This window comes from Coloeus monedula, assembly GCF_965178545.1.
Source record: "Coloeus monedula genome assembly, chromosome: 11".
NCBI classification, from domain to species: domain Eukaryota; kingdom Metazoa; phylum Chordata; class Aves; order Passeriformes; family Corvidae; genus Coloeus; species Coloeus monedula.
Window position 1 is genome coordinate 2067421 of NC_138791.1, and position 24167 is coordinate 2091587.

The 24167-nt window shown below is 42.9% G+C and overlaps 2 protein-coding genes across 2 annotated transcripts in view; one reads left to right on the forward strand and one right to left on the reverse strand.

Annotated features, from left to right (window-relative positions):
* Positions 1-24167, reverse strand: part of SYN2 (synapsin II) — a gene marked incomplete at both ends in the record, with an annotated part of 152254 nt that overhangs the window by 49715 nt on the left and 78372 nt on the right. The window lies entirely within an intron of this gene.
* Positions 202-22461, forward strand: TIMP4 (TIMP metallopeptidase inhibitor 4). The gene is made up of 5 exons (XM_082289072.1): positions 202-482; positions 16236-16333; positions 20865-20979; positions 21648-21772; positions 21888-22461. Exons 1-5 carry the CDS (start codon positions 329-331, stop codon positions 22083-22085), a joined length of 690 nt encoding a protein of 229 aa, XP_082145198.1. The 5' UTR covers positions 202-328; the 3' UTR covers positions 22086-22461.

Consider the following 24167-nt stretch of genomic DNA (forward strand, 5'->3'; position numbering starts at 1 on the left):
ATCAGCTTCAGATCCTCGTAAAAGCTGTTTTTTTGAAGGCTTTTGGCGATTAACATTTCCACTCCCGCGCTGCCGGCCGAGGTACCCCGGGCCGATGTCACCAATAAATGAGCTTTTAACTGCGGGAAGGCGGAGCCGGGACTTGGCGCCGGGGCCATAAATAAGAGGGTCCCATGTCAGGGCAGTTTGGAGCCAGCGAGCCCCGGCGGCGCTCGGAGCGAGAGCATCACCGCGAGCATCGCAGCGAGCGCGGAGCGACAGCGCGGAGCGGCCGGGCCAGCGCAGCGGGCACCGCGCAGCGCCAGGAGAGCCTTTCCCCGTGTGGAGCATGAGCCGAGCGGGCAGCGGGACCCCCGGGAGCCCCGGGAGCCGGGCGGCAGCGCTGGTGCTGGCGCTGGCGCTGGCGGCGCTGCCCGCGGCCGTGTCCGGCTGCAGCTGCGCGCCCGCGCACCCGCAGCAGCTGCTGTGCGATGCTGCGCTCGGTGAGTCCGCCCGCGGCTCCGCGGGGCCCTTTGGCAGCGAGGGGTGCGGGGAAATGGGGTGCTGGAAGCTCTTCTGCGCAGCTCTCTCACAGGGGAATGGGTGCCAGGAGCTGCTCCGCTTCCCGCGCGCTGCCGGAATGTTTCGTGGTTATAAATGGCTGGGATTGCTGTGTTGGAGAGCGGCTTTCTCGCTACTCTTACACTCTTTTATATATTTTTATATTAGGTCCTAACTTAGAGAATACCTGAGCTTTCAAATATCTGCTGTTAGCAGTGTCTGCTCTATATAAAGTTTCCTATCTAAATATGCCTGCAATGTCTAAACTGCGCATTTGTAGCACTTCAGGGAAAAAAAAAAAAAACCAACCCAAAACCAAAGGACCGCAAAATGTAAGTCCCCAATGCTAACTTGCTGAAACTTTTGATCTTTGTTCTGCTATTCTATACTTTCTTTAATTTATTCTTGTGGTTTTTTGTCATCTGGAGCAGGAAACTGATAGGCCCTTTATTTTCTGCAGATAAACGGGCTACAGCAGCTCTGTGTGAATGTGACTTTCCGGTTTTGGGACAACTGTGCCTCATGACAGCCAGGCAGCACCGTGGTTGTCAAATAACTTACAGAAAGAGCCTAAAGATCCCAAAGTTAGGCTGCACGGGGATGAGAAAATGTGACATTTTGCGAAAATGTGACATTTTGCAGCCTTTTGATTTCATTAGCTCAGGCTAAGGCTGGTTGGCTTCCATCGGGTGTGAACAGTAAATGTAGAACATGAGTTTCCAAAGTGTCACAGAATTAGCATCTCTATGGGGCAGGCAATCCCTTCTGCATACTGATTCATTGCTTTTATGCCGTGACAGAAAATCTTTGTGGCCATGACAAACTCTAAGCTCTGTTTGTGGCCATCAGTTAAATTGGTTTTTAATCTGCCCGTGTTAAGCAATCTCCTTCATGGAGGTACCTCCACCAGGCATTACACGCTTGGGGGTGTTCAAGGAGCGAGAGGAAATAAAAGCTGTGCTACAACTAAATACGTGTACATTTAACTGCTGCAGCCTGCTGCACGCCTGTGCATTTGTGACAGCTTCTCAACAGACTTAACGTAAAGATTTTCCAAAATTAACAATTTTACCGTATAGAGGAAACTCAAAAATATTCATTATGGGCTGCCTTCCTTAGGGAAGCAATTCTGATGATATAAATTCATATTTACTCAATTCGTATATATATTTTGCAAATAGGAACTATATCACGCTACTTTTTATTTAAAAGCTGAAGATAGTTTTACGTTACAATGTTTGGACCTGATGCTCGAGCTCTCACTCCTATAAATATTCCTATCTAAGTAAACTTCCTCTTTTGGCTGAGGAATGTTTGTGCCAAGGATCCCTTTGTTCACTATAATTTTAAAATACCATTTCTCTATATTATAAAATGGGAGATGAAGGGAATTCTTCATATGAATGTATACATATTTCTGTGTGTGCATTTGCATCGACACACACATAAAACCTGCTCAAAGCATTTCTGGCTCTATTACTGGATATGCTTTGGCCGCAATATTTTGCATAAACCGAGCAAAACCCCTTTGGAGGAGCTGGAGTGGAGCTGCCTGTCCTGTGTGAGAGGAAACTCTGCTTGGCAGCGGCAGCTCCCCCAGGCCGGTGCCAGCAGCCTTTGTGCCCAGGAGAGGAGCTGTGCCCGGCGGGAAGGGGCACCCCGGGCTGGAGCCCTGGCCAGGCACTGCCCTTCCCCTGGGAATTGGGGCTGTGCCTTGGGGACACACCTGTGGCCTCAGGGCCACCCTGGTGCCAGCCCTTTGCTGAGACTGCTCCGGTTCTTCAGTTATTGAAGTCATCCTCTGCACCCACAAACACGGCCGAGGATTTCCTTGCAGTATTTCCCAGCACATCTTGTTAAAATAAAGATGCTGGGACCCAAAACCCCAGGGAAAAGCCAGAGATAAAGTCCCGGGCTCGCTCATGGAGCTGCCGACCATCACGTGTCCTTCAGCCACGGTGTAAATGTAACATTTTCAATTTCAATCAGCATGACTGTGATGGAAGTGGGGGGATTGAATTGACATTACCTGAACCTCTAATTGAATGTGTGAAGCCCCCCAGCAACAGCATTTTTGAGAGATCCAACGGAAAACAAGCAGAGAAATTAATGACGTCTGGGACGAGCTCTTTGGCTTTGGCTTTTGTTAAGATGATTGGCGCTGTGACACTTTGTCTTTCACTTCCAGGAAGTTTTCGTGGTTCTAAATGCCCACAGGTAGCACAGAACCTGAGCAACCTGAAAGTGATAAGAGTCAGGGAGAGCTCCTGGTCCCGCCTCAGCTGAAATCAGGGATGAGTGGAGAGCCCTGCAGGCGTTAAGGGTTGGACACCATGGGAAGAGCCATGGGATTTGCCAGGGTAAATCAGGAGTGCTGTGCCAGTCCTGCCGTTTATCTGACCTTGGGTTTGTTCATCTTCCCACAGAGCCTTCAGAGGATGTGATTTTGTACTGATATGAGAAATTTTCATGAGCTTCTCAGTAGTTTGAAATTTCACTCCAGGGTGAGGTAACTCATTAGCAGGAAGGGCCTGACACCATGAGATACACGCCTTTTACAAAAAACCAGAGATGCATCCCTCTTGTGTTCCTCTAAATGGTGCTGGGGCCTTCCTAAGATGTGCTGAATTCCTTCAGCCCCCAGAGAACACCTCTGTTTTCCCACAGGACTTTCCCTGGGAATGGAGAGGTTTAATTAGACAGGATGTCCGTGCTAATTATCAGCGCTGACCACATTGCCCAGGTTTTCTCCTCACAAATATGTGGGAAGGAGGTGCTGGATAACAAATTCAGTAGTGAGGCCCTGGAGTGCCAAGCCAATACACAAAAACCCTTTGGATAATTGCCTTTCTTTGGAGAGAAACATGGGTGCAATTGAGTTTACCAGATAGTGCCAAGATAACAGATTTCCCTTTTGCCACTGAATTTGTCTTCCTGGCCTCAGTTCTAAACCAGTGTGCACTTCAGGCAATCTGGAGACAGAAATGGGGTACAGACAGCACTGATTCCTTTCTAAAGTCTGGCACTTTAAATTCATGCTGGTTTTTCCCCTTGGGCTATTTTTTGGACAGTAGGACAAATATGTAAACCCTTCACATTTCTTAGCTGTGTAACACCAGCTCCCCTCAAATTTTTTTGTATTCTTTCTGATTTCAACCATCTTATTGTCGTTTCTTCTTAAGAATATATTGAGAATTATATTTTTGCTGACCAGCAATGACTAACAGGTCTTGCATACAAATCTATATAATATAGCTTCAGAAAACAGTTCTGCAGCTTTGGAGAAGAGTGGCACATTTCAGAATAGGATGGAAACATTACAGCTGGAGCTTGGCAGCCTTTTCAGCCCGTTAAAATCTCCCAAGATCACTGAGATCAAGCATTGTAAAGATGTGCCAGATGATATATTAAATTTTAATCACATTTAAACATAACAGTAAAAACTTGCTTTGAATATGCCAGAATTAAGTTTTCAGAGTCAGCTCCTCTGGGAGAAAGTCACAATATGCTTTTTCTTTATTATTGAATTTCAAATGAAAACTTTCATGGCTCAGTGTCCCACAGTTTTGCCTCTCTGCTCTATAAAATCCAGTTTTGTGCTGGAATGGATTAATTTGTACATTATTAGGTGGGAAGTAAGTTTTGCCTGATGGGAAAAATCAGGGTTGGGGAATGTATTGGAAATGGGGACGGTGCTTCTTCCAAGGGAGGAGAGGAAAGGTGAACAGTGAAATGAAATGTTTTATTGTTACTCTGCTGTGTTCTATTCACAGTGAGCAGTGGCACTGGGCAGGTCTGGTCACTGCATGTCCTCCCTTCAGGGGAGCTTTGGCACCAAATTTAGCAGTGATGTCATTGCCCTTCATGTCCTTGGGGACACAGTGTCCATACCAGCAGTGACAGCCACCCCAAAGGGCTGTGGTATGACAAACCTTGGCTTTCTGGGAAGGTTTTTATGAATCCTATTAAAAATCTGGGCTCCTGATGCTGTTGCTTGGGCAAGACAGCGCCAGGAAGCGCCCTGGGCAATGCTTCCAGATACCCTCTGACCTGGGCTCATGGGCAACCCTGGAATTCCTACAGCTTTTTGGGCCTCCCCAGAGCATGGAAAACTCATGATCTGCATTTCTCTTCCTGCCCTGCCCAGCAGAGGCAGATCCCACTGCTTTACAACCCCTCCTTGCCCTAGGGTGCAAACCAGTGCCAATAATGCACATTTCCAGAGCCACTTGTCACCGACCAGGAAGGAACATGCAGCCACCATTCCTCAGGGCTCGCACACAGGAGTGGAAGCTGAGTTTCTGCCCCAAGAATTGGGAATTGGATGGCAGAAATGCTGTACTGGGCTGGTGCTGTTCCAGCTCTGTCCCAAAACCAGGCAAAGCTCTGCACCTGAGCAAGGTTCCTGCAAGGATTTTTGTGGAAAGGAAGTGGGGAGGCAGCATTGGTGCCACTGGGGGAGAATGCTGCCAGTTACATCTCCAGAACCCATAACCAATGAATCCCCCTAAAACAAGCTAAAATGATCCTGATCTCAAAACTCATGGTGGGAGGTTTAATGCAGAGGGGCTGGAAATGAGGCAAGTCTCTGCCTTTTCCTCAGCAAGGGGCTGAGGAAAGCAGAATTCCAGTCCTGTGTGTCCCATCAGTGCTCAGGAAGCAGTGTTGGGAGGTAGGAATCATTAACAATCACTCTTCCCTGTTGTTAGATGACAAATGTTAGGTTCATTAACAAAAATTATTGAGAAATAGACATTTCAACCTATCTTGGCTGTACAGTGCCCATCAAACTCAGTTACAGAGAAGGGGACAGGTTTCTTTACTTCTCTAAGTACAAAATAAATGCAAATTAATTTTTCTTACTGTCTTTCATGAATACTTTTATACATATTAATAGCACTTTCAAATAAAATTTTTAATAAACTGGACAGCATGAATTCTAAGAAGTTGTTTAGTTTAAAGTAGCTGCTGATGCATTTAGAGAGAAGAAAAAATACCTGGCACCCTGCAAAGGCCCATCACTGATAAAAATGCCCACAGATGGCAATTCAGGAATTATGGCAGTACATATAAATTGCTTGGAATCACAGCCTGAAACTTCAAACAGCTTTAAAAAATGCAAAAATCCTAAGAAACCTGGCTGCTCTGGCTGCAGGAATGCTGTGGTGTCACTCACTGATTACAATTCTGTGTGTTTGTACCTGAAGGTCCAGTGAAGCACCTCGGTATTCCCATTCAATGAATTCCTGGAATGCCACTGTGGGAAGAGCAGTGAGTCCTTCCTTTTGCAGCTGAACAGTGAAAATAAATGTCACTAAAATATCAGTGAAACAGCTTCCTAGGATCGAGCCTGAAATTCCTGTTTGGGAATAGGGAGAATAAGACCTGAATAAGACCTACAAATAACCCTATGTCTACTTGAGGGTTTAGGATGGGAGCAAACACTTTGAGAACTTAAATCCATGTAAAATTTGTGTTCTAAGTTACTTTTCAGCGCTGAATTCAAGACTTGAATCACACTGCCAATCTCATGCAACTCTAAGAAATTATTTCCAGTATTCTGTAGATGAGTGGTGTTCAGAATCCTGCCTTTTCAGCATGGAAATGGGGCTCACTCTGGGCAAACCCAGTCGTTCTCCTTCCCTTTGCTCGCTGGATTTTCATGGCAGTGTTCCCAACGCTTCAAAGTCGTAGCTGTAAAATGAGGTGGCATCACAAAACTGAACAACAGGACGGGATTTTAAGGAGCCAAACCCACTGAGCACAACATTCCTGTCAATTACAACAGAGCTGAAAACTGTAACATAATTTAGCTTTAGTGAAAAAAAAACCAAAAACCCAGAGCTGGCTATTGTGTAGTAGAATGAAATTTCAGGAGAATTGTGCTGGTTGCCTGACTTAGAAGTAACTCAGTAATCCCAACTTGTGGCTGAGTGTGCTCTAAATTCAGGAGAAGAAAACTAAAAAGCTGAGTTACTTTTATTTAAAAGCATTTGTTGTAATTCTGGGAAACTAAACCCCATCACTTCAAAAACAACATTCTACACACATTGAGTGGAGAACAAAACTCAGGCTTAGAAACAAAGATTAAATAATATAAAACAGAGAACATGAAAGACTGCCAAGCTCTTAATCCTATTAATGTGCCAACTTTAATCCCAAACTCTCTCATTAAAAAGTATCTCAGCAATGTGGGGTTCCTTCCGCCCCGAGGAGGGGCCGTGTCCCCATGAATGGAAATCCACAATAACATCATGCATGTTGTTCTACAGTCTTTGGAGCATAAAGAGGGTGTTATTCTTCAGCTGAAATTAGGCAGATGTTGATTACCAGTCAAATGATGTGGTATCTGAGGCTTGTGAAGCAGAGAAAAATGTTTCTGGTAACATGAGGAGCAGCTGTGAAAACAGTGCAGGAAAATAAAGCTGACCTTGAACAACATTAGGAAATCAGGGCAGTTTTTAGGTGATATTTAAGTTAAAAGAATCCCACACTTCCGTTAAAAATACACTCACCTCTTCTATTTGAATGTTTATAAAAGTGAGATTTTAAAACCTCACCGTCATAAATTGAATGTATTCTTCTAAATTAAAAAAAAAAAATAAAACCACATAATCTTCTGGTTTAACAAGGAAGCCAAACCCGATCAACTCCTGCCTTCAACACGAGGAATTTTTGCATCCTGAGCCAAAAACACAGAGATGCACAAAATCCTGACCTACCTGAGAGTCCTAATGAGCTTAAACATAGACCTGGATGCCTGAACGGGAAATGCAGTTTGGATGCAGACTAGAACAGTTCTGTGTAAATAAAACCCTACAGAGAAACCAAATTCTGCAAAGCATTTACACTGGGAAATAATGCAGTGCAAATTCATACCCATATCACAAGGTAATTTAAAAAATCCTTGGTACCTGCTTAACTTTGAGGGTATTCATGGGGTTTTCTCTCTTCAGAAGTTTCTGGAGAATTTTAGTCCAAGTCACGAACTTCACTGTAAGGCTTTGATTTCTCAGGTACAGATAGGATTATCTCACCACCCTTTTCTTATGCAACTGGAAGCATCACCAAGACTTGGAAATGCTCTTCCATACATTGCTTTCCATAGAATAAAGGGAAAATCCTGCTACAGGTACAGTTAAATTCTTCAACAAGCTCTGTGTTTACAGATCCAAAACAACTGTGTCCAAATAGTCCACAAAGCTCCACTATTTTTCTTTCTCATGATTTCAGAACCGTGGTTCAGCTGATTACTGTGCTGATGATTCAGTTACTTTACAGTTGGCTACGAGCATTTATGGATGGAATATCAGGAAACAAAAATACAGAGCAGGAAAAATAAAACTGCCTTTATATCCCAACTAGCAGAAACATCTTCTGAACTAAAGATTCCTTGACTTTGGGTCAAGTGACAATGTACACTTACAGATAAGAAATCCATCCTGCAAACCCAGAGAAGAAGATTTTTTTCCCACTCACTCAGTACTGGGCCAGCTTTGCTGCTGCTCACTGTGTTTGCATCTAGAACTGAGCTTGTCCCACAGCCCCAAACATCTGAGTTGAGTTACAGATTGGAAATGAAGCTACTGTTTGCTGCTCCGTCCTGTTGAAAGGTTAATTGATAGATGAGCCATTTGCCAAACTCATTTGTTCTTTTTCAGCTGTTTAAAAATAATTCAAAGAACATTCGACAGGGGCTGGTTCTCAAAAGAGAAATAAAAACTTAGGGGTTTAATCTTAGATTTCCACTCCTGAAAGAGTCAGGATGAAGTAGCACCTCAGCAGATCCTGAAGTAAACGTCTCTCTCTCTGCTGGAGTCTGAAACTATTCAAAGCTGTGCAATAATTCAGAAACAACACTGCAAAAGAGTGGGTCCTGGATGTTGAAAGCATCAAAGGCAAAGCCTGTGTGGGACACCTGCATTCCAAGGCTGTGACAGGAACCATTGGAAAGGTTTCCCAGATTTTTTCTCACGGCAGTGTGTTGTATCCACCTCATCCCCAGCCTGGCAGCACCACCAATAGTTTGGCAGCGCTCCAGTGGGGATCTAGGAGTCATTTGTGACCTCCCAAAAACACTGCCCGAACCATCCTGACACACATCAGTCCTCATCCAGCACCCAGACTCCACTTCCAGCCTACCCCTGCCCCAAGACTGGGAATCTTCTGGATCAGAATTAAAAACCAGATGGTTTATCCATATCCAAATGGATATTTTGAACTATCTCCAGAGGTGGTGATGGTGGCCAGCAAGTGTTGATTAAAAGCCCCCAGCAAAGCCAGTTGGAGGTAAAGCACTTGGACACCCATGGCAGAGGTCTGGATCTGACTGGAAGCACCCCAGTAAATTCATAACAAGCAGATTCTGAAAGATGCAATTAAATAGGAGTTAATTTGCAAAAGTGAGAGTTGCCTGAGTTCAGCTCAGGTTGCTTATTGTAAATAAAGATAAGGATTCACAAGCCACCAAGTTGAAAAGCAGATACCTGAAGCAGTGAGAAGTAGGAGAGCTTCTGCAAACTCAGAGTACAAACCTTTCTTATGCAATACAGATCACCTCAAAATATGTGAAATGGAGTTACAGCACCAGCAGAGCCTTTTCTTTTGGACTCAAACTAGAGAAAAATGAGTGGGAGCAGGATAAAAAATATTGGCATCTTCATGAGAGTGTAGTTGGCAAATGCTTCCACATGGGCAGAAAAAACCAGAATATTTGCTGTCCAGGGACTTGCTTTGGAAAGGTTTTAAGCAGTTCAGGTTAAGGGCAATTTATTGAGCCAAAACATCACCCTGGTGGCACTGGCAGGGATGGTTGCTCGTGGCAGAAAAGGTCCTTGCTCCCAGGGATGTATGGAATGCACACAGACATTCCCAGAGATTTCAAATGACTGACACAGCACCACTGCCACTCCTGTTGGAAGCCAACATGTGCAGATCAAATACTGGAACACAAAGAAAACAAACCCTTAATTCTCCCCAAAATTATCTCTAAAATAAGCTGCTTTAGAAACATCAGTGTGTATGTAAAGGTACATGCTGGGTATTAAATTACTCCTTTTCCAACATTATTTTATGCCAATCAGTCAATAATTTTTGCCTCCTTTTGGCAGCATTGGTGATACCTGTGAGCTTCCATCAGAGTTACAATCAGAGTTACCAATGCTTCTTTCTTCCTCTCATGCGTATTCCGAGAAATTTTAATATTTTCTGTGTACATGAATATTTAAGCAAGTTAATTTGCTCTCTTCATTGGTGAGAATCAAAGCTTTACCATAAACAAATGTGGCAAGAAAATCCCTGACACAGCTGAACAATCCAGCATGTTTAAACGAGGGCAGAGAAAGGGAGAGTGGCAATGCTGGGCAGATGGGACAGTTGCTCTAAATTACAGAGAAAGACTCTTACAACCTCTTGCACAAGTTAGAAGTTTTGTGGGCAATTTAAATCAGCAGCCAACAGACCATGTTTAATTTGGAATTCTAGCCAAGATACCTGTTCTACCTTTTCTGTGCAGTGCAGCGTCACTTTAAGGGGGTTCATTGATTTTGGTCTGTTGTGACAAGTTCTGTGCAGATTTCTCTTTTTTTTGAGGTTGATTATTCATTCTCCTTTCCTGCTGACTCTGTTCCCTCTCTGCAAGAAAAGTTCAGTGTCTCAGATGTCTAGTTTCCTATCTAAAGAATATTTTTTGTCATGTCTGTGTACTCCTGAAACCCAAGTGTTCCTGACTGTGTTCCTTGGCAGCTCTGATAGCATTTCTTGCCATTATTCTCCTCCAAGAGACCAAGAGTGGGCCATAATAGATGGGGTTCAGCTTCTATGGCCTCCAGACACAAAGATGGTCGATGAAACAATGTGGTCACACCCCCTCTCCAGAGTTTTTCTTGGACTCCTTGCATTATTTTACCATAACTGGGCTTTAGGTGACTGCATAGATGGGCTTCTGCTCACAAACTTGAAGTTATTTTGCTTTCTGGTTGCTCACATTTAAATTCCTGGCCAGTTCCAGATGCCTGACTTCAGCTGGAGGCAAATCTGAGCTGCAGTGGTGTTTGCTGGCCAGGCTGCACACCGACATTCCCCCTGGAGCAGCTCTGGTGAGGGCAGGAAGGAATTCCAGTCCCCTCCTGGGATTTCCAGCTTCCTCTCTGCTCTCCTGCTGAACCCTCTGAATTCATTCACTGCCCAAACTGAAGATGGGCACTGCTGAAAATCTCATTATCCCCCTTGTCCCCCATCTTCTCTTACAGAGTACAAATTTGAGCACTTGCAGTGACAGGGTGTTAATAAAACCCCTTCTTTCTTAATCCCACAGTAAACCCTGAAGGAAATCACCATCCTTTGGTTGAGAAAATTTCTTAATGGAAAACCCTTGGCTAGGTTTTTTTCTGGCTGGGAAAAAATCCTGTGGCACCAGCACTGCACTGGGGTATTTCTAAGTGGTTTATCCCAATACTCAAATGAAAATCATCAGTATTACACCATTGATTAGCTAAAGCAGCAGTTCTGGGAACTTCCCTTACATGACTACAAAATAAACTAGGACGTATAAAATAATAAATGTAGAAAGTAAAAAAAAAATACATGTCTAAAATAATAAACTGTAGAAAAACAGTTAAATGAGACCTTAAAAACAGACAGACACATCTTTACCAGGCGGTGTAAAGTTGTCAAGACTGCCACAGGTGAACTGGGAATGCATTTCTATTTTGCTACAGCCAGTTAAGCAGGCAGAATAAAGGAAAAACAACACACCTGGAAGTAACCCCAGCCTGTGACCCCAGGGACAGGGACAGCCACTGCCACCTGGCCTGCAGAGCCCAGAGCCAGTGCAGCTCTTTCCTGCTTTATTCTAATATTATTCTAATATTCTAAATTCTATTCCATTATTCTGTTTTTCTGAATTCTATTCCGTTATTCTAAACCACTGGACCTGGAAACTGGACCTTCACAGCTCCAAACCCCCAATGTGGATTCTTTTGCACGTTCTTTGGACAAATTCTTTCAGTGTATAAACCCAAGACACGCCGGTGCCATGTCCCAGCCACGTCTGAGTAGCCTGGGATGGGAGGGGCTGCAGTGCAATGGAACAAGAAAAGGGCCAATGGAACAGGAATGATTGCCATGTCTGGGGCACTGGGGTTCCTTTGGATTTGGAAAACAGCGTTGGAGCTCACAAAAGTGTTGCAATGAGGCAAAATCCTCTTTCAATCCTCTTCTTTTGAGGAAAAAGAAGTCTACGTATACACTTCTGAGGAAAGCAAAGCCCTCTTCTCCCCCACCCCCCAAAAACCATCACTTTTGGACAAGAAGAGTTTTTGAACTGAGTTTCCATAAACTCGAGGTCTCTGTGGTTGGGGCTCCAGCAGTTGTCACTGTGGGATTTTCCTTTTACCAAAATTCTGGGTGTGATCTTCTAGGAGTTGGAGACGTTTATGGAGCAAGTTTTAAGCTCCTGCACCCCAAAGAGGAAAAAAAGTTCTGATAGATGATAGATAGATAATAGAAATTCAAATTAATCTTACAGCAGAAACATCTGCATGTTGTGTATGAAAGTGCTTCCATTTAGGTGAAAGGACAGATTTGTAGATGGAGAAGTTAATTGGAATATAAGGGCCTTCAAAATGATGCAAATCCATATTCTGTGTCCATAGCTATGCTGCATTTCATACCACACCCTCTGACTGACATGGTGTTTCAGAAAAGCACTTTTTGGGTGCTTTCTATCTACATTTAGGATGCCAGCCCAACTGTGTAACAGCCACACGCTTTTATTTAGGTCCCTCTCCTTGTGCCATTTATTCCTTGTCCCTCTGAGGGCAAGAACATCTTTCAGCAGCTTGACTGAAGTGTCAGACATGAAAGAGACAGGCAGGAAGAAGTGCTCAAAAACTGCTCCTTATATTTTAGGTAATTAAATGGAAGGGCTAAATTGAGGGTATAAAATATAAGAGAAAAGCAGAGCTTCATGAGTTATTATCGTAACTTTTCAGTAGCTTACATCTTTTCCTGTCAACCGAGGTTATTGAGGTCTTGTTTCAAGGTTTTTGTAGCAGAGCTGATTCTGATTATAAACTTGTGAGATAGGAGCTAAACTTTCCTGATTTCTTGAGAGGATGAGGATTTCTTGAGAGGAGATGGAGATCATATTTCTATTCACAGAGCTGTGGTGTAGTCTGTAAAAAAGCTGTAGTGAACTGCAGGCACAACTGAAAGAGATTCTTCCTCAATATGCATATAAATTTATGTATTTATATATTTATATATTTATATATATCTATTTATATATTTTTATAAAAATATATTTGTATATTTATATGTTATTTTTCTATTTATCTATATTTTTATATTTGTCTATTTATACATTTTCATATTTCTATATTTCTGTATTTTGATATTTATATATTTAAAACAAGAATGCACATAAGGATTTATACATAATACATAAGTCCTTTTTCTTATATCTAGCAATATCTTAAGTATCTTCCTAGATAATTATTTTTCACTGTGCAGTTGCTCGTACTTAACATACTGGGGGAAAAGACATCATTTGTTCATCCATTTTTTATCTTCTCCTTACCTCCTGTTTCTTAGGATTATGAGATTTATCTGGGGAGTAAACTCCAATTTCCTTTACTCTTTTAAGGAGTAGTAAAGTTGATTACTTTAGCTGAGTAAAGTTGCCCTTCTTCAAACACTTGGACTGTGAAAAGCAGCCTAAGGAGGATAATCCTACCACTCGTGTCAGCATGGCAATATTATATAAAATATTAGATACTGTGATGCAGAATATATTATTTAATAATACCAACTTGTACCAATGACAGTAATTCTTCACTCAACAGTTTTCCCTCTGTTGTTGTCTTAGAAATAACTCAGAGTCTAAAAAGGACACAAATTTCAGGGAATATGTGAATTTCAGTGGACAAAGCTCAAGGATTTGGTTTATCCGGATTCCATCCATATCTGTGCCTTGGAATGGGCCCTCCAGTGACTGCTCAGCTCTTTGTGTCTTCTCCCCGTTCATATTTCATGGCTTTTGTCACTGTGGTGGGGTAGAATCAATCTCTTGGCAGGGAATTTACCCAGTAGAAGGAAATGTACCCTCAGTAAAATAGTTCCTCACCATCACAAAAACCTCTAACACACAAGGTGATGGCACAGTTTATTTTGGGGTATTAATTAGTGCCCAAGGGCCGAGCATGGTCCTCCTGTAGCTCGAATTCATTTCCTTTCACTTCAGTCACCAGAGACAACCTCCAGCTGCAAAGTGGGGACAAAAAAAGTTGCATTTTATCAAAGCTGAGTCCCACAGAAAAGCTCCATGCTCCTACTGAAATACTGAAGTCTGTATTTTCAGTGCAGAACGAATCGGAGGCATTCGGAATTCCTGGCACTGGAACACGAAGTCTGGGCATGTGTATTCCATATATGCAAATTCCTCATAAGGAAGCAATAACTGCCTGACAGATAAAATGACATTATTACTGAACAACCAGAGGCTGTTCTCACTCACACTGAGAGGCCAAGCCAGCCGTGGAACACTTGAAACCGTGTCCTGAAAAGAAGTGCAGACTCGGAGGAATCCTGAGCCCCAACCACCCCTGAACCACGAGTGAGGAGAGGGAGATGGCCGGGCCCAGGAATGCTCCTGCAGGAAGTGCTTGTGGTTAAAAACAGAAGCAACCACATGAATCAGAGGTTTGAGGAGACAGCTAGACGACACTGATTGCAAAAAAATATTAATGCACAGATAAAAAAAAAAAAGAGAAACTCAAGAAGGATGAAAAGGCCCCAAAAGATCTCTGTGTGCTTGAGTTTGGTTTCAGGAGAATAGAAGGGTGGAACCCAAATAGCTAAAAATGTAGACAATAAAACTTTCTTACTGTTAAAAAAACCCAAGAAAATCTCAGTTTGCTGTCTGGAAGCTTTCTTGCAAACAAACGAATGAAACACACACAACACAAAAATAGTTCTCATTCTCTTCTCCACACGCACTAAAAGGGTCTCTTCATGATGAACCCCAGGACGTTACACTTTCAGCCTTGCACAACTCCACGGAGACCTCTGGAGCTATCAGGGGTCATCTATAACGTTCCTCTCCTGTGCTAACAAGTAGGATTTCATAAAAATACAGAAATGCACAACATTGCAACATTAAACACAAGGGGGAAAGAAGTTTCAATTCTCCTACATTGAGTAGGCAGGAAAAGATTTACTGCATATAAACCATGTTATGGTTCTGAGAGAATAATGTTGTTTTCTCAGCCCTTTCCCTCAGAATTGAACAGACTCTTTAATGAGAAAACCCTTTTTTTTTTTTAGGAAGTAATGATGCAAAGGAGAGCACCTCAAAACAAAACAACACAATCCTAATTTGTGCCTGCCAGCAGTGTAGAGCACACACGATCCACACCACTTTTCCCCTGGAAGGAGACCAGAGCACTGCAGACACACAGTTAATTTGTGGGATTGCTCACATCTGCAGATGATTAAAGAGATGCTGCCACTTACCACGTGAAATGAGGAATTTGCTGCTTGTACTTAAAAGAACTCTTTCCTCCCAAGAAGTCTAAAATGCTCCTCAAAAAGGGTTTAAATGGCTCAGGAGGAGGGAACATGGTGCCAAGAGATAGAGGCTGGAGCTTGGAAGCTGCAGGCATCTGCATCACGTTGGTTATTCCATCTGGTTTGCTCTGCTAATTAGTGAGGAAATGGGAATTGCCCAGGGTGAGGTGGGACTGACCTCTACCCTGCTGGGTTTCCTATTCCTTTTCTTTAACTATGATGTTTACTGTGATAAAAACCAGGTCAATCTAGCAAAGATATGAGGGGGTTTTGGGGAGGAAATGTGATTTTGATGTCACAAAACTTTCCTCTGCTCTCGCCTTTGCCAGTGTCTCTCCACAGGCACAGACTGTTCTAACCCAGGAGCTGTAGCAGTGGCCATCCAGAATGGAGCAAACCTGGGGCTCTCACTGATTTGGGGGGATAAAAATCCCCAGAGGAATTTTGGCCACGTACCATATTCTTAGAACCACTGTGCCAGAGCTGTAGTACGTTTTAAACATCACATACAGCAGAGATGCCTCAAACAAAGAGAGGGGGGAAGAATCCATTTCTTCTTCCAGAAAATCTCCTACTTTCCTTGATTAAAGAACAGGAAATAAATTAAGTACATCCAAACAGGGAGCACTGATTTCTCCAGGTTAACGCAACTAATGGTGTGCCCTGTCAAGGCTCAGAAAAGTGAATATAAGACTTTTCTTCTGATTTCAGGCATGAAATCAATGCTTTCATCTTGCCTGGCCCAGGCTTTCAGGGTGATGCCTCAAGTGTGTTTATTTGATCAGCAATTCTGTCATCAACAGCAGTGTCCCTTTCCTCTGCTCACTGATTATAATGATGGGTATTTTGTCAAATTTTATGGGATTCAAGTCTTCCAGAGATTTTGATGGACAGTTTTTGTCAAAACTGAGTGGTTTCCAGATTCTTGGGAATTCAGATTTACATCACAGACAGCCCACTTGCTTTTGTTTTCAGGAGCTCAGCTGGTGTTCTTATGGTAAAATCTTTAAAATCTACTTGTAGCTGAAGTGTCAAAACAATGCTGAAATCTATCAATGTAATTTTCACTTTTGCTCGTAAAATTGGGCATCTGCTCATTTGCATTTCAATCTCTCTCTCTCTTCCAGTGATCCGAGCAAAAATATCCAGTGAAAAGGTGGTTCCTGCCAGTGATGATCCCCTTGATACCCACAAAATGATCCGGTATGAAATCAAACAAATAAAGGTACATGGAATCACTCAGCTTTTTTGAAGTTCAATGCTGATAACCTCTGCATATTTCAGCCCAAAATAATTTAGCCCAAAGTGCTGGGAAGCTGGAAAAGCTGCTCCAGTTGCCTTCACAGTTAGACCCAGATGAAATACACAGAATAAACCAAAGGAGGGATGAAAAAAAGAAAAGAAAGCTGTTTTGACATCCAGGTGGTTTTTGCTAAATAATGATATTTTGATGAGAAATTTTGTTATTGATAATTTATGAAGGTTCCAAAAAATGTGCTTTAGCCTGTGAGTGGTGTCAGTACATCTGGTTTTGGAGGATTCCTGATCACCTGTGCTCTGATGCTGTGGCAGCTCTGGATGATCCAAACTTTCCAAACAGAGGGGAGCATTTCCAGCTGGGAGAGCAAACCCTGTGTTTGTTGTGAACAGGGATATTTGCAGGGCAGGAGTCCTTCCCTCACACTCACATAAACAAAAATCCACTTGTATGAGTGTTACTGGGGAAGCAAACACCCAAAGGCACATATCCAGAATCTCACAGGATTTTTCCACTATTTGTTCAGCTCCAGTAAGGAGATACCTTCATTAATGCATTTTAAGAATATATATCTTGATCCCATTCAAGTCACTGTCAAACTCTGACTGATGTTCAAATGATCATGGTTTACCTTTTTCTGGAATACACAAGAAGTAATCTCTCTAAATTAAAATGTGTGAGTGTGCACAGGTGGTTTGATTTGGTTAGTTGGTTGTTTTTCCAGGTGGTTTCATCTCTTATTTTTCACTGAATATTATTTTTTAATATTTACATTTAAAATACAAACTATAAGCCATAAACTATGAATAGTGTATAATATTTTCATTTACTGGGAGCAGTTAAGATCATTATGAATGCCTACATGCTTTCAAAAGAAAATTCAGTCATTCATATTGTATCCACTGATACAACCCCCTCACAGGAGTTTAAGTAGGAAAAATAATCTGTGGTAAACAAGAATAACCCAAAGTATTCGTAAGGATGGTTATCACACATGATTTCTGTTAAGGTTTTACAGCAACGTCTACAAGCCAGTCTCTACCTTGCTAAAACAAACCCCAAAGCTCTTCACCATCTGCCAATTTCTGTCTTCTTAAATATTAAGGATATATTCAAGTGTTTCTTTACAGAAATAAGTACATCAATGCCACAGAATTCCCTTTCCTCCCACTGGCACTTTAATGTTCTGCTGCTACTCTGCAACACTTCGGTGACTTGATAGGAATGCAAATCATCTTCTACCTCAGCACAAACAAGAAGAATGAGAAATCTAATCTGAGTGATTATTTTCAGTCTATAATCCCATTCTTCAGCGCCAGCACAAGAATCTCTGTGTGAAATCTCTGAAATATATTTGTGTAGTGCAGCTGTTTTGGAGTTTCTCCCTAATTTTCACCAGTGGAGGCCTGTTCAGAACTCAGGCAGCAGTAAGAGATGTTTGTTTAATTCCAGCCCAGTTCAGAGGGCAAGTCAGCCAGGCCTGGACAAAGCAGAGATGTGGTTTCTAATGAAAGATGCTCTACACCATCACACACAGGCTTAGACTAACAACAGTGGCAGCCCCCACCCCTCAAATCCTTCCTTCTGAGCAGAGGGGGTTTAGGACCACTTCAGGACCCAGCTCTCTGCTCCAGGGAGGGAGGGATTTTGGGAAGGGAAGGATTTTGGCCGGAAAACAGGAGCTCTGTGACCTGCCCACCCTCTATGGGGGTTCACCTGTGCACCCGGTGTGGCACCAGAATAAACCCAGCAAGGCGACTGTGCCTGATAAACCCCACAGGAGTGACAGAGGGGGAGGCAAGCTGTGACATCCCAAGGATCTAATTGGTAGGTGCACAGAGGTAAAAATTAAAGCTGCTGGCCAATGACTCTGTTTGCTGAGTAACTGAGCCCAGAGCAGCAGCTTGGTCACACCATGGCTCACCTCAGGCAGCAGCGTTTGAAAGAATTTAACTCCTCGGTGTGTGTGTGCAGGGGGAGAATATTCTCTGCTCGCTATTCTGACCTTCTCCCAAGCACTACTGGTGATTCCTCCTGGTGCCCTGCAGTCCTACAAACTGAAGGGTCCTTTGGATGTTCAGTGGCTCTGACCACGGGGCTCTGGACAGCCCAGTGCAGGAGCAGGCACGGGGTGGGGGACAGGCCAGGAATGTGCTTTGTGTAACACGGCAGGCAAGAACAGACTGCCCAATCATCCCCTTGGAGCTGTACAATTCATCCACGATTATCAGCTCAGTGTGAATTTTGGGGAGTGTTTTTGGGCCACTCAGGTATTCACATTTCCCTCATCAATTCTCCTCTCTTGGAAAGGGAACACAGAGCCTTTGGAGGTTGCATTGGACGGTAACAGCACAGTGCTGCTGTTTCTCTGCTCTGTTGCTCTCAGGGTTGTTGAGCTGTTCCATTAATGTGGATGGCTTTAATTCTGTCTCTCTGATTTTAAATCCAGTGCATTAGGCTTAGCATTAAAACGTTGCTACTCTAGACGGAAATATTGGATATTATTTTGGTATTCATTTTCAGAAATAAAAAAATGTTGACAACAGGGTTATTCATTTTATAGGGGTGGGTTGGCATGTCAAGAAGCCATAAATGTTTTCCACTATTGTTCTTTTCTTGCAATATTTACAGCATGATATTAAAGAGAGAAGATAATATATGATTTACGTGAAATTGAATATTTCTCCATAATATTTTTGTAACTGACTTGGTCATCATACTCCTTCTCAAATCTTAAAGCCAAGATGTGTTGGTGCTGGTTACACCCCTCAGGAGGACAGGGACAGTGTCCATACAGACTTTAGGAGCAGGTTCACATCTCTCTATCCCCCAAATCCTCACCTTGTTTCCCTGCTTCAGTAAAGTCTCACCAGGAGCTCAGGTGTACACGGACCATGCAGTACCAAATCCAACCACCTTATCCCTTTATGGAGAAAAATCCACGCTTTTAGGAGATGGGAGGATATGATTGAGAAGATTAAATATGATTTACTGAGTTAAGCACAAGATTATAATCTTTAGAAATGCTGTAACAATTATACAGGTCAAGACCAGAGATAAGTCAGGCAGGAATTTCAAAAAAAACCCAACCAAGCAAGCAAAATACCTGCAACAAAACAAACACCAAACTCATTTAAATATTAACTAAATCTCTATTATGCATTGCTATGCATATTTAGGGAGTTTTATAGCTAAATCAAGGTGTGTTGTCTGCATAAAGCCCCCAAATTTGAGATCAAGGGCTGAGACATCCATGGAAAAGCTGTTCCCTACAATCTCCTGAAGGTTTCTGAATGTGGAGAGAGCTTGAGGCAGAGGACACGTGCAGAGCTCACGTGGTGGCCCTGTCCCAGACACATTTTCCTCATCATTACGGAGGTTTTCTGTGATTTCCACTGCTGCTTTGGACAGGGTGCCAGTTTGGTTTGTGTTTTGCTCTGGCTGGGCCTGTTTGTTTTTTTCTCTGAAGTATTTCAAACCTCATCTAATATTTTTGGATCGGCAGCGCGGTGACAGCAACGTTGGCTTTTTTCCCCCCTCCATAAACAAGTCTTCAGAAAAACCAACACATTACAGTGTATTTTCTAGTGGCCTGTACTATTTAAATCTCCTGGGAGGGCTTGAGGAACACAAACACATTTTCCAGTGACACCAGCTGCGACTGGGAGAGCTGTGAGCCCCTGCCATTGTCCCCAGCTGTCAACACGGGGCATGATGTCACCGGGCTGGCGGTGGCACACGAGGTGATGACAGCCACTCCGAGGCTGAGCAGCACCTTCTGCTCCCTCCTCGCTGTGTTTGGACACAGCCAAGCCTGTTTGGATCTTCTAATGGCTCATTTAAGATTTCTTTTCGGGGTTGAAACTGCTGGTTAAGGGGCAGCCAGTCTGAAAACTGTGCTGATCCCAAATCTCTCCATTTTGGGGCTGCAGGGTGTAAATCCTAAGGGCTGGATCAAGTTTTCCAGCAGTTATTTGAGAAGGTCCCACTGGTGAGAATTTTGGATATGGAAAACTACTTTGCTTTAGTGACCAAGCATGAGAACAATGCTCAGAAAATGCTCAGTTCTTCAGCATGTTAGGTGTCCCTGGAGATCCCAACAACCACAGAGGTCAAGAGAAAATTCCCCACATGAATACACCGAGAAATATTTACATTTTGCTTGGGGTGAATGCTGTCTCTGCATTGCTCCTCAAAGGGAAGATGCCAGTAGAATATAAATTGAAGAGAAAGTTCTAGCAAGCCATTAAATGCACTGAAAAAGCACATTTTAAAAGCTATCATTTAAAAAATGAAGACCTACCTAATTTCCTCCTAAAATTATTGGATGTGTTTCATTAAGTGGAGAGAAAATTCCAATTGTTGGTGCTTTTTCATATTAATTCAGACTTTGGAGCCTTCTTTAAAGAGATCCCCTGTACCTCTTCCAGCTCTTGTTTGCAACTGTTTTTTCATGCTTGTTTTCCACTACTGACTCTCTGTTTCTGATCATTTTCAGATGTTTAAAGGATTTGAAAAGCTCAAGGATGTCCAGTATGTCTACACCCCTTTTGATTCATCACTCTGTGGAGTGAAACTAGAAGCCAACAACAAAAAGCAGTATCTTCTTACAGGTAAAATGAAACACAGTTAGTGTTCCTGGAAAGCCAGAAGTAACTGCTTAGAGTGAATTTGCTAAAATATGCTAAAAAGGAATGCATTTGTCTACTAAATGCAAACACAATGGGATGTAAAAATTGTGTTCAGCTGCAGTTATAGCGTGGTCTTACATGCTTTCCATCCTTCCTCCAGCAATCTTAGAGCAGTTCCAAAGGAAGTGAAGGTCAATGATGATATAATTAATAAAGAGAAGGAATTTTGATTCAGTACTTGCCATTATTATTCAATTAAAACCAACAGTACTGATTTTCCCAGGAATGCAAACATGCATAATGAGCCAACACGTGCCTGTGTGTCTGCAGGTCTGGGCTTCAATGTAACCACAGATTTTTCCAGAGAGTCCTAAAATCCAGTTTAACATAGCACTGCATTCACATGCACCTCTGGCAGGGAGATTATCAACATCTTTTGAAAAATACCCTTCTTCAATCTTTTACATCTACCCAGCATGCAATCAGAAGAGTATTCTCTCAGTTATAATTAAATTAACTTAAAAAAAAATGTTTTACATATGACTAATTTGGTGCAATTGGTTAAAAACTTGAGGTCTTCTTACACTCCTGTTCCAATGTTTAGAAAACATTTTTATTGCCTTGCTTTTGTTGTGTTTTCCATGCCACAGGCCAGATTTTAAGCGACGGCAAAGTGCTCATCCATTTGTGCAACTACATCGAGCCGTGGGATGATCTATCCTTGTCTCAGAAGAAGAGCCTGAACCAGAGGTACCAGATGGGCTGTGGCTGCAAGGTGAGTGCAGAGCAGAGCAATGCCTGCTCCCTCCTGCGCCGTTCAGTCGCGTTTTTGAGCGCAAACCCCGCTCCAAAGGAAGCTGCAGGGTGCTGACCGAGCTCTTTGCCCCCAGATCACCACATGCTACATGGTGCCCTGCTCCATCACGGCCCCCAACGAGTGCCTGTGGACAGACTGGCTGATCGAGAGGAAGCTCTACGGGCACCAGGCCAAGCACTACGCCTGCATCAAGAGGAGTGACGGCACCTGCAGCTGGTACCGAGGGGGGCCTCCCCCCGAGAAGGAATTCATCGACATCAGCGAACCTTGAAGGGCTCACTTCCTAAAACAAACAAACAAACAAACCCTTGGAGGCTCATTCCATCCGACCCTGCACGCTCACAGCTTTGAACTGCCACGGTCTCATGTATCTGTTGCTTAGAAACAAACACCAGTTGTCCTGTAAAGAGTCTGTGGGGTTGGCACTCGTGCAGGACGAGGGACAAACCTCCTGGAGGTACCTGCTCTGCTCTGTTATGCTTTGCACAGAGGGCTGGCAAGGCTCCCCTGTGTCCTCCAAGGCATAACAGGTTCCCTTTTGCCAATATGAATGTACAAGAACAAAAGAATTGCCAGAATTTTGCCCCCTGTTTGATAACCTGCAGATTAAGAGCTCCCCGTGTTTTATTCCAAATCTTTCCAATGAACTACGGAATGTTTTATAGAACTATTTTTTTTTTTTTTTTCTGTATGAAAGTCTTGGATACAAAAGAATTATTGTACAGTGTATATGTAAAGTATTATAACAATGTGCTATTAAAAAAAAAAGATTCACAAATATTTCCTTATCTGTTGAAACAAGTTGAACACTTCTGTGATTAAAACAACCTGTGCTCCACATTTTGTACGTTCCTTATGTCACAGCTTCCTTTATCCATGGAGTTGTAACTTCCATTGATAACAAGGTTAAGAAACAGCCTTGATAATCAAAACCCCCCTTCCCAAGTCAGCATTCCTATGGATAGCCACCCCTTGCTGAAGGAAAACCCAGATGTTTAATGCTTCAGCATTCCATGGAACAAATTCCAAGCCCAAATGATGACAGGCTAAAACTGCTCAGAATGACAAAAATCGTGTCCATCCTCATGGCAGCTGCAGCCCTTAACACCTCCCGAAATACATGACCAGGTATTTGTACCCCAGCACTAGAACCTCATGTGAAAAGATATGCAATAAATATTGCATAACTTACACTGCAAGTGGTCTCTGGAAGCTCTCAGATATTTGACCCTATTTAATATGATTTAATTGTTTTTAATTCATGAACACCCACTGTACTCTGTCAGTGAATTCAACTACTCGTGAACTCAGGCTAGAGAAGGGTTAAAACACATTTTGCCTGTTACTTTTTAGTGTGTTAACTTTCCTGAATTGATGACTGGAGTTAGTAACTAATCTCACACACGTATTTAAGTTTACAAAAGCAATTCAATTCACAGTGGTGGAACTTGGGGAAGTGCAAACGCCAAAGGTCAGACTGTTCGTGTCCCAGAAACTGGGGGAGAGCCCTCAGGCAGGATGGGAATCTCCAGTAGCTGTTATTTCTGACAGATTTTGCTCTCTCTGGTTTTCTCCATTGGCAGAGATTCAGCTCTCCTCTGCGCTCACGGGAGCTCCTGTGGTGGGGTCAGGTCTCTTTAAAGGGTTCACACAAACGTTTTCCAGGTTCCTGCCAAGCCCAGGGGGGCACTCCCGGCCTGGGGGCTCAGTCAGGGTCAGCACATTCCTGCCCATGGGCTCAAGGGTTTCCAAATGGCTTCTTCAGCCTGTTTGCTGGACAGTCCTGACAAAACCATGGGGATTTGACTTGCCAAGAACATTTGCACGTCCCTGACTCCCTTCAATCCCACGAGCAGCAGTTTGGACATGAAATTTAGCATGGCCCATGTACCTTAGGACACACCAGGACGTGATGCACTGGACAGATAACAGATACTTGAAAGAAACCCCACTGCATGAAGTATTTTTTGTGTCACATTTTCGTGTCTCTAACATTTCTTTTGACAATTCCTTGAGCCCTTATCTAAAGGACCGGTTTGGAAACACTCTTCTGAGCAAAAATACTTAATTTTTCTGTGACCAAGTTTATACATTTCCAGTGAAATGCAAATTGTGCAAGGCCAACAGGAAAGCAAGCCATTATTCCTTTGAGGAATACATGTCCCATGATATATAAAAGCCAATGCTTGACTTCTGATTTACCATAAATCAGTCTGGCTCTTTTAATTTACAACCCTAAATTAAAACCATATCTATGTGCTGCCAAATGTAAAGCCCAGCTTGCTTTCTGCTTTATTCAAGACAAACCAAAGATTTCCTAACGCTAGTAATTTGGACCATAGACTTACATAAA

Coding starts and splice junctions, on each gene's coding strand:
- TIMP4 (XM_082289072.1), top strand. CDS start 329: ATGAGCCGAGCGGGCAGCGGGACCCCCGGGAGCCCCGGGAGCCGGGCG. Junction 20,980..21,647: donor AAAGCAGTATCTTCTTACAG/GTAAAATGAAAC, acceptor TCCATGCCACAG/GCCAGATTTTAAGCGACGGC. Junction 21,773..21,887: donor AGATGGGCTGTGGCTGCAAG/GTGAGTGCAGAG, acceptor CTTTGCCCCCAG/ATCACCACATGCTACATGGT.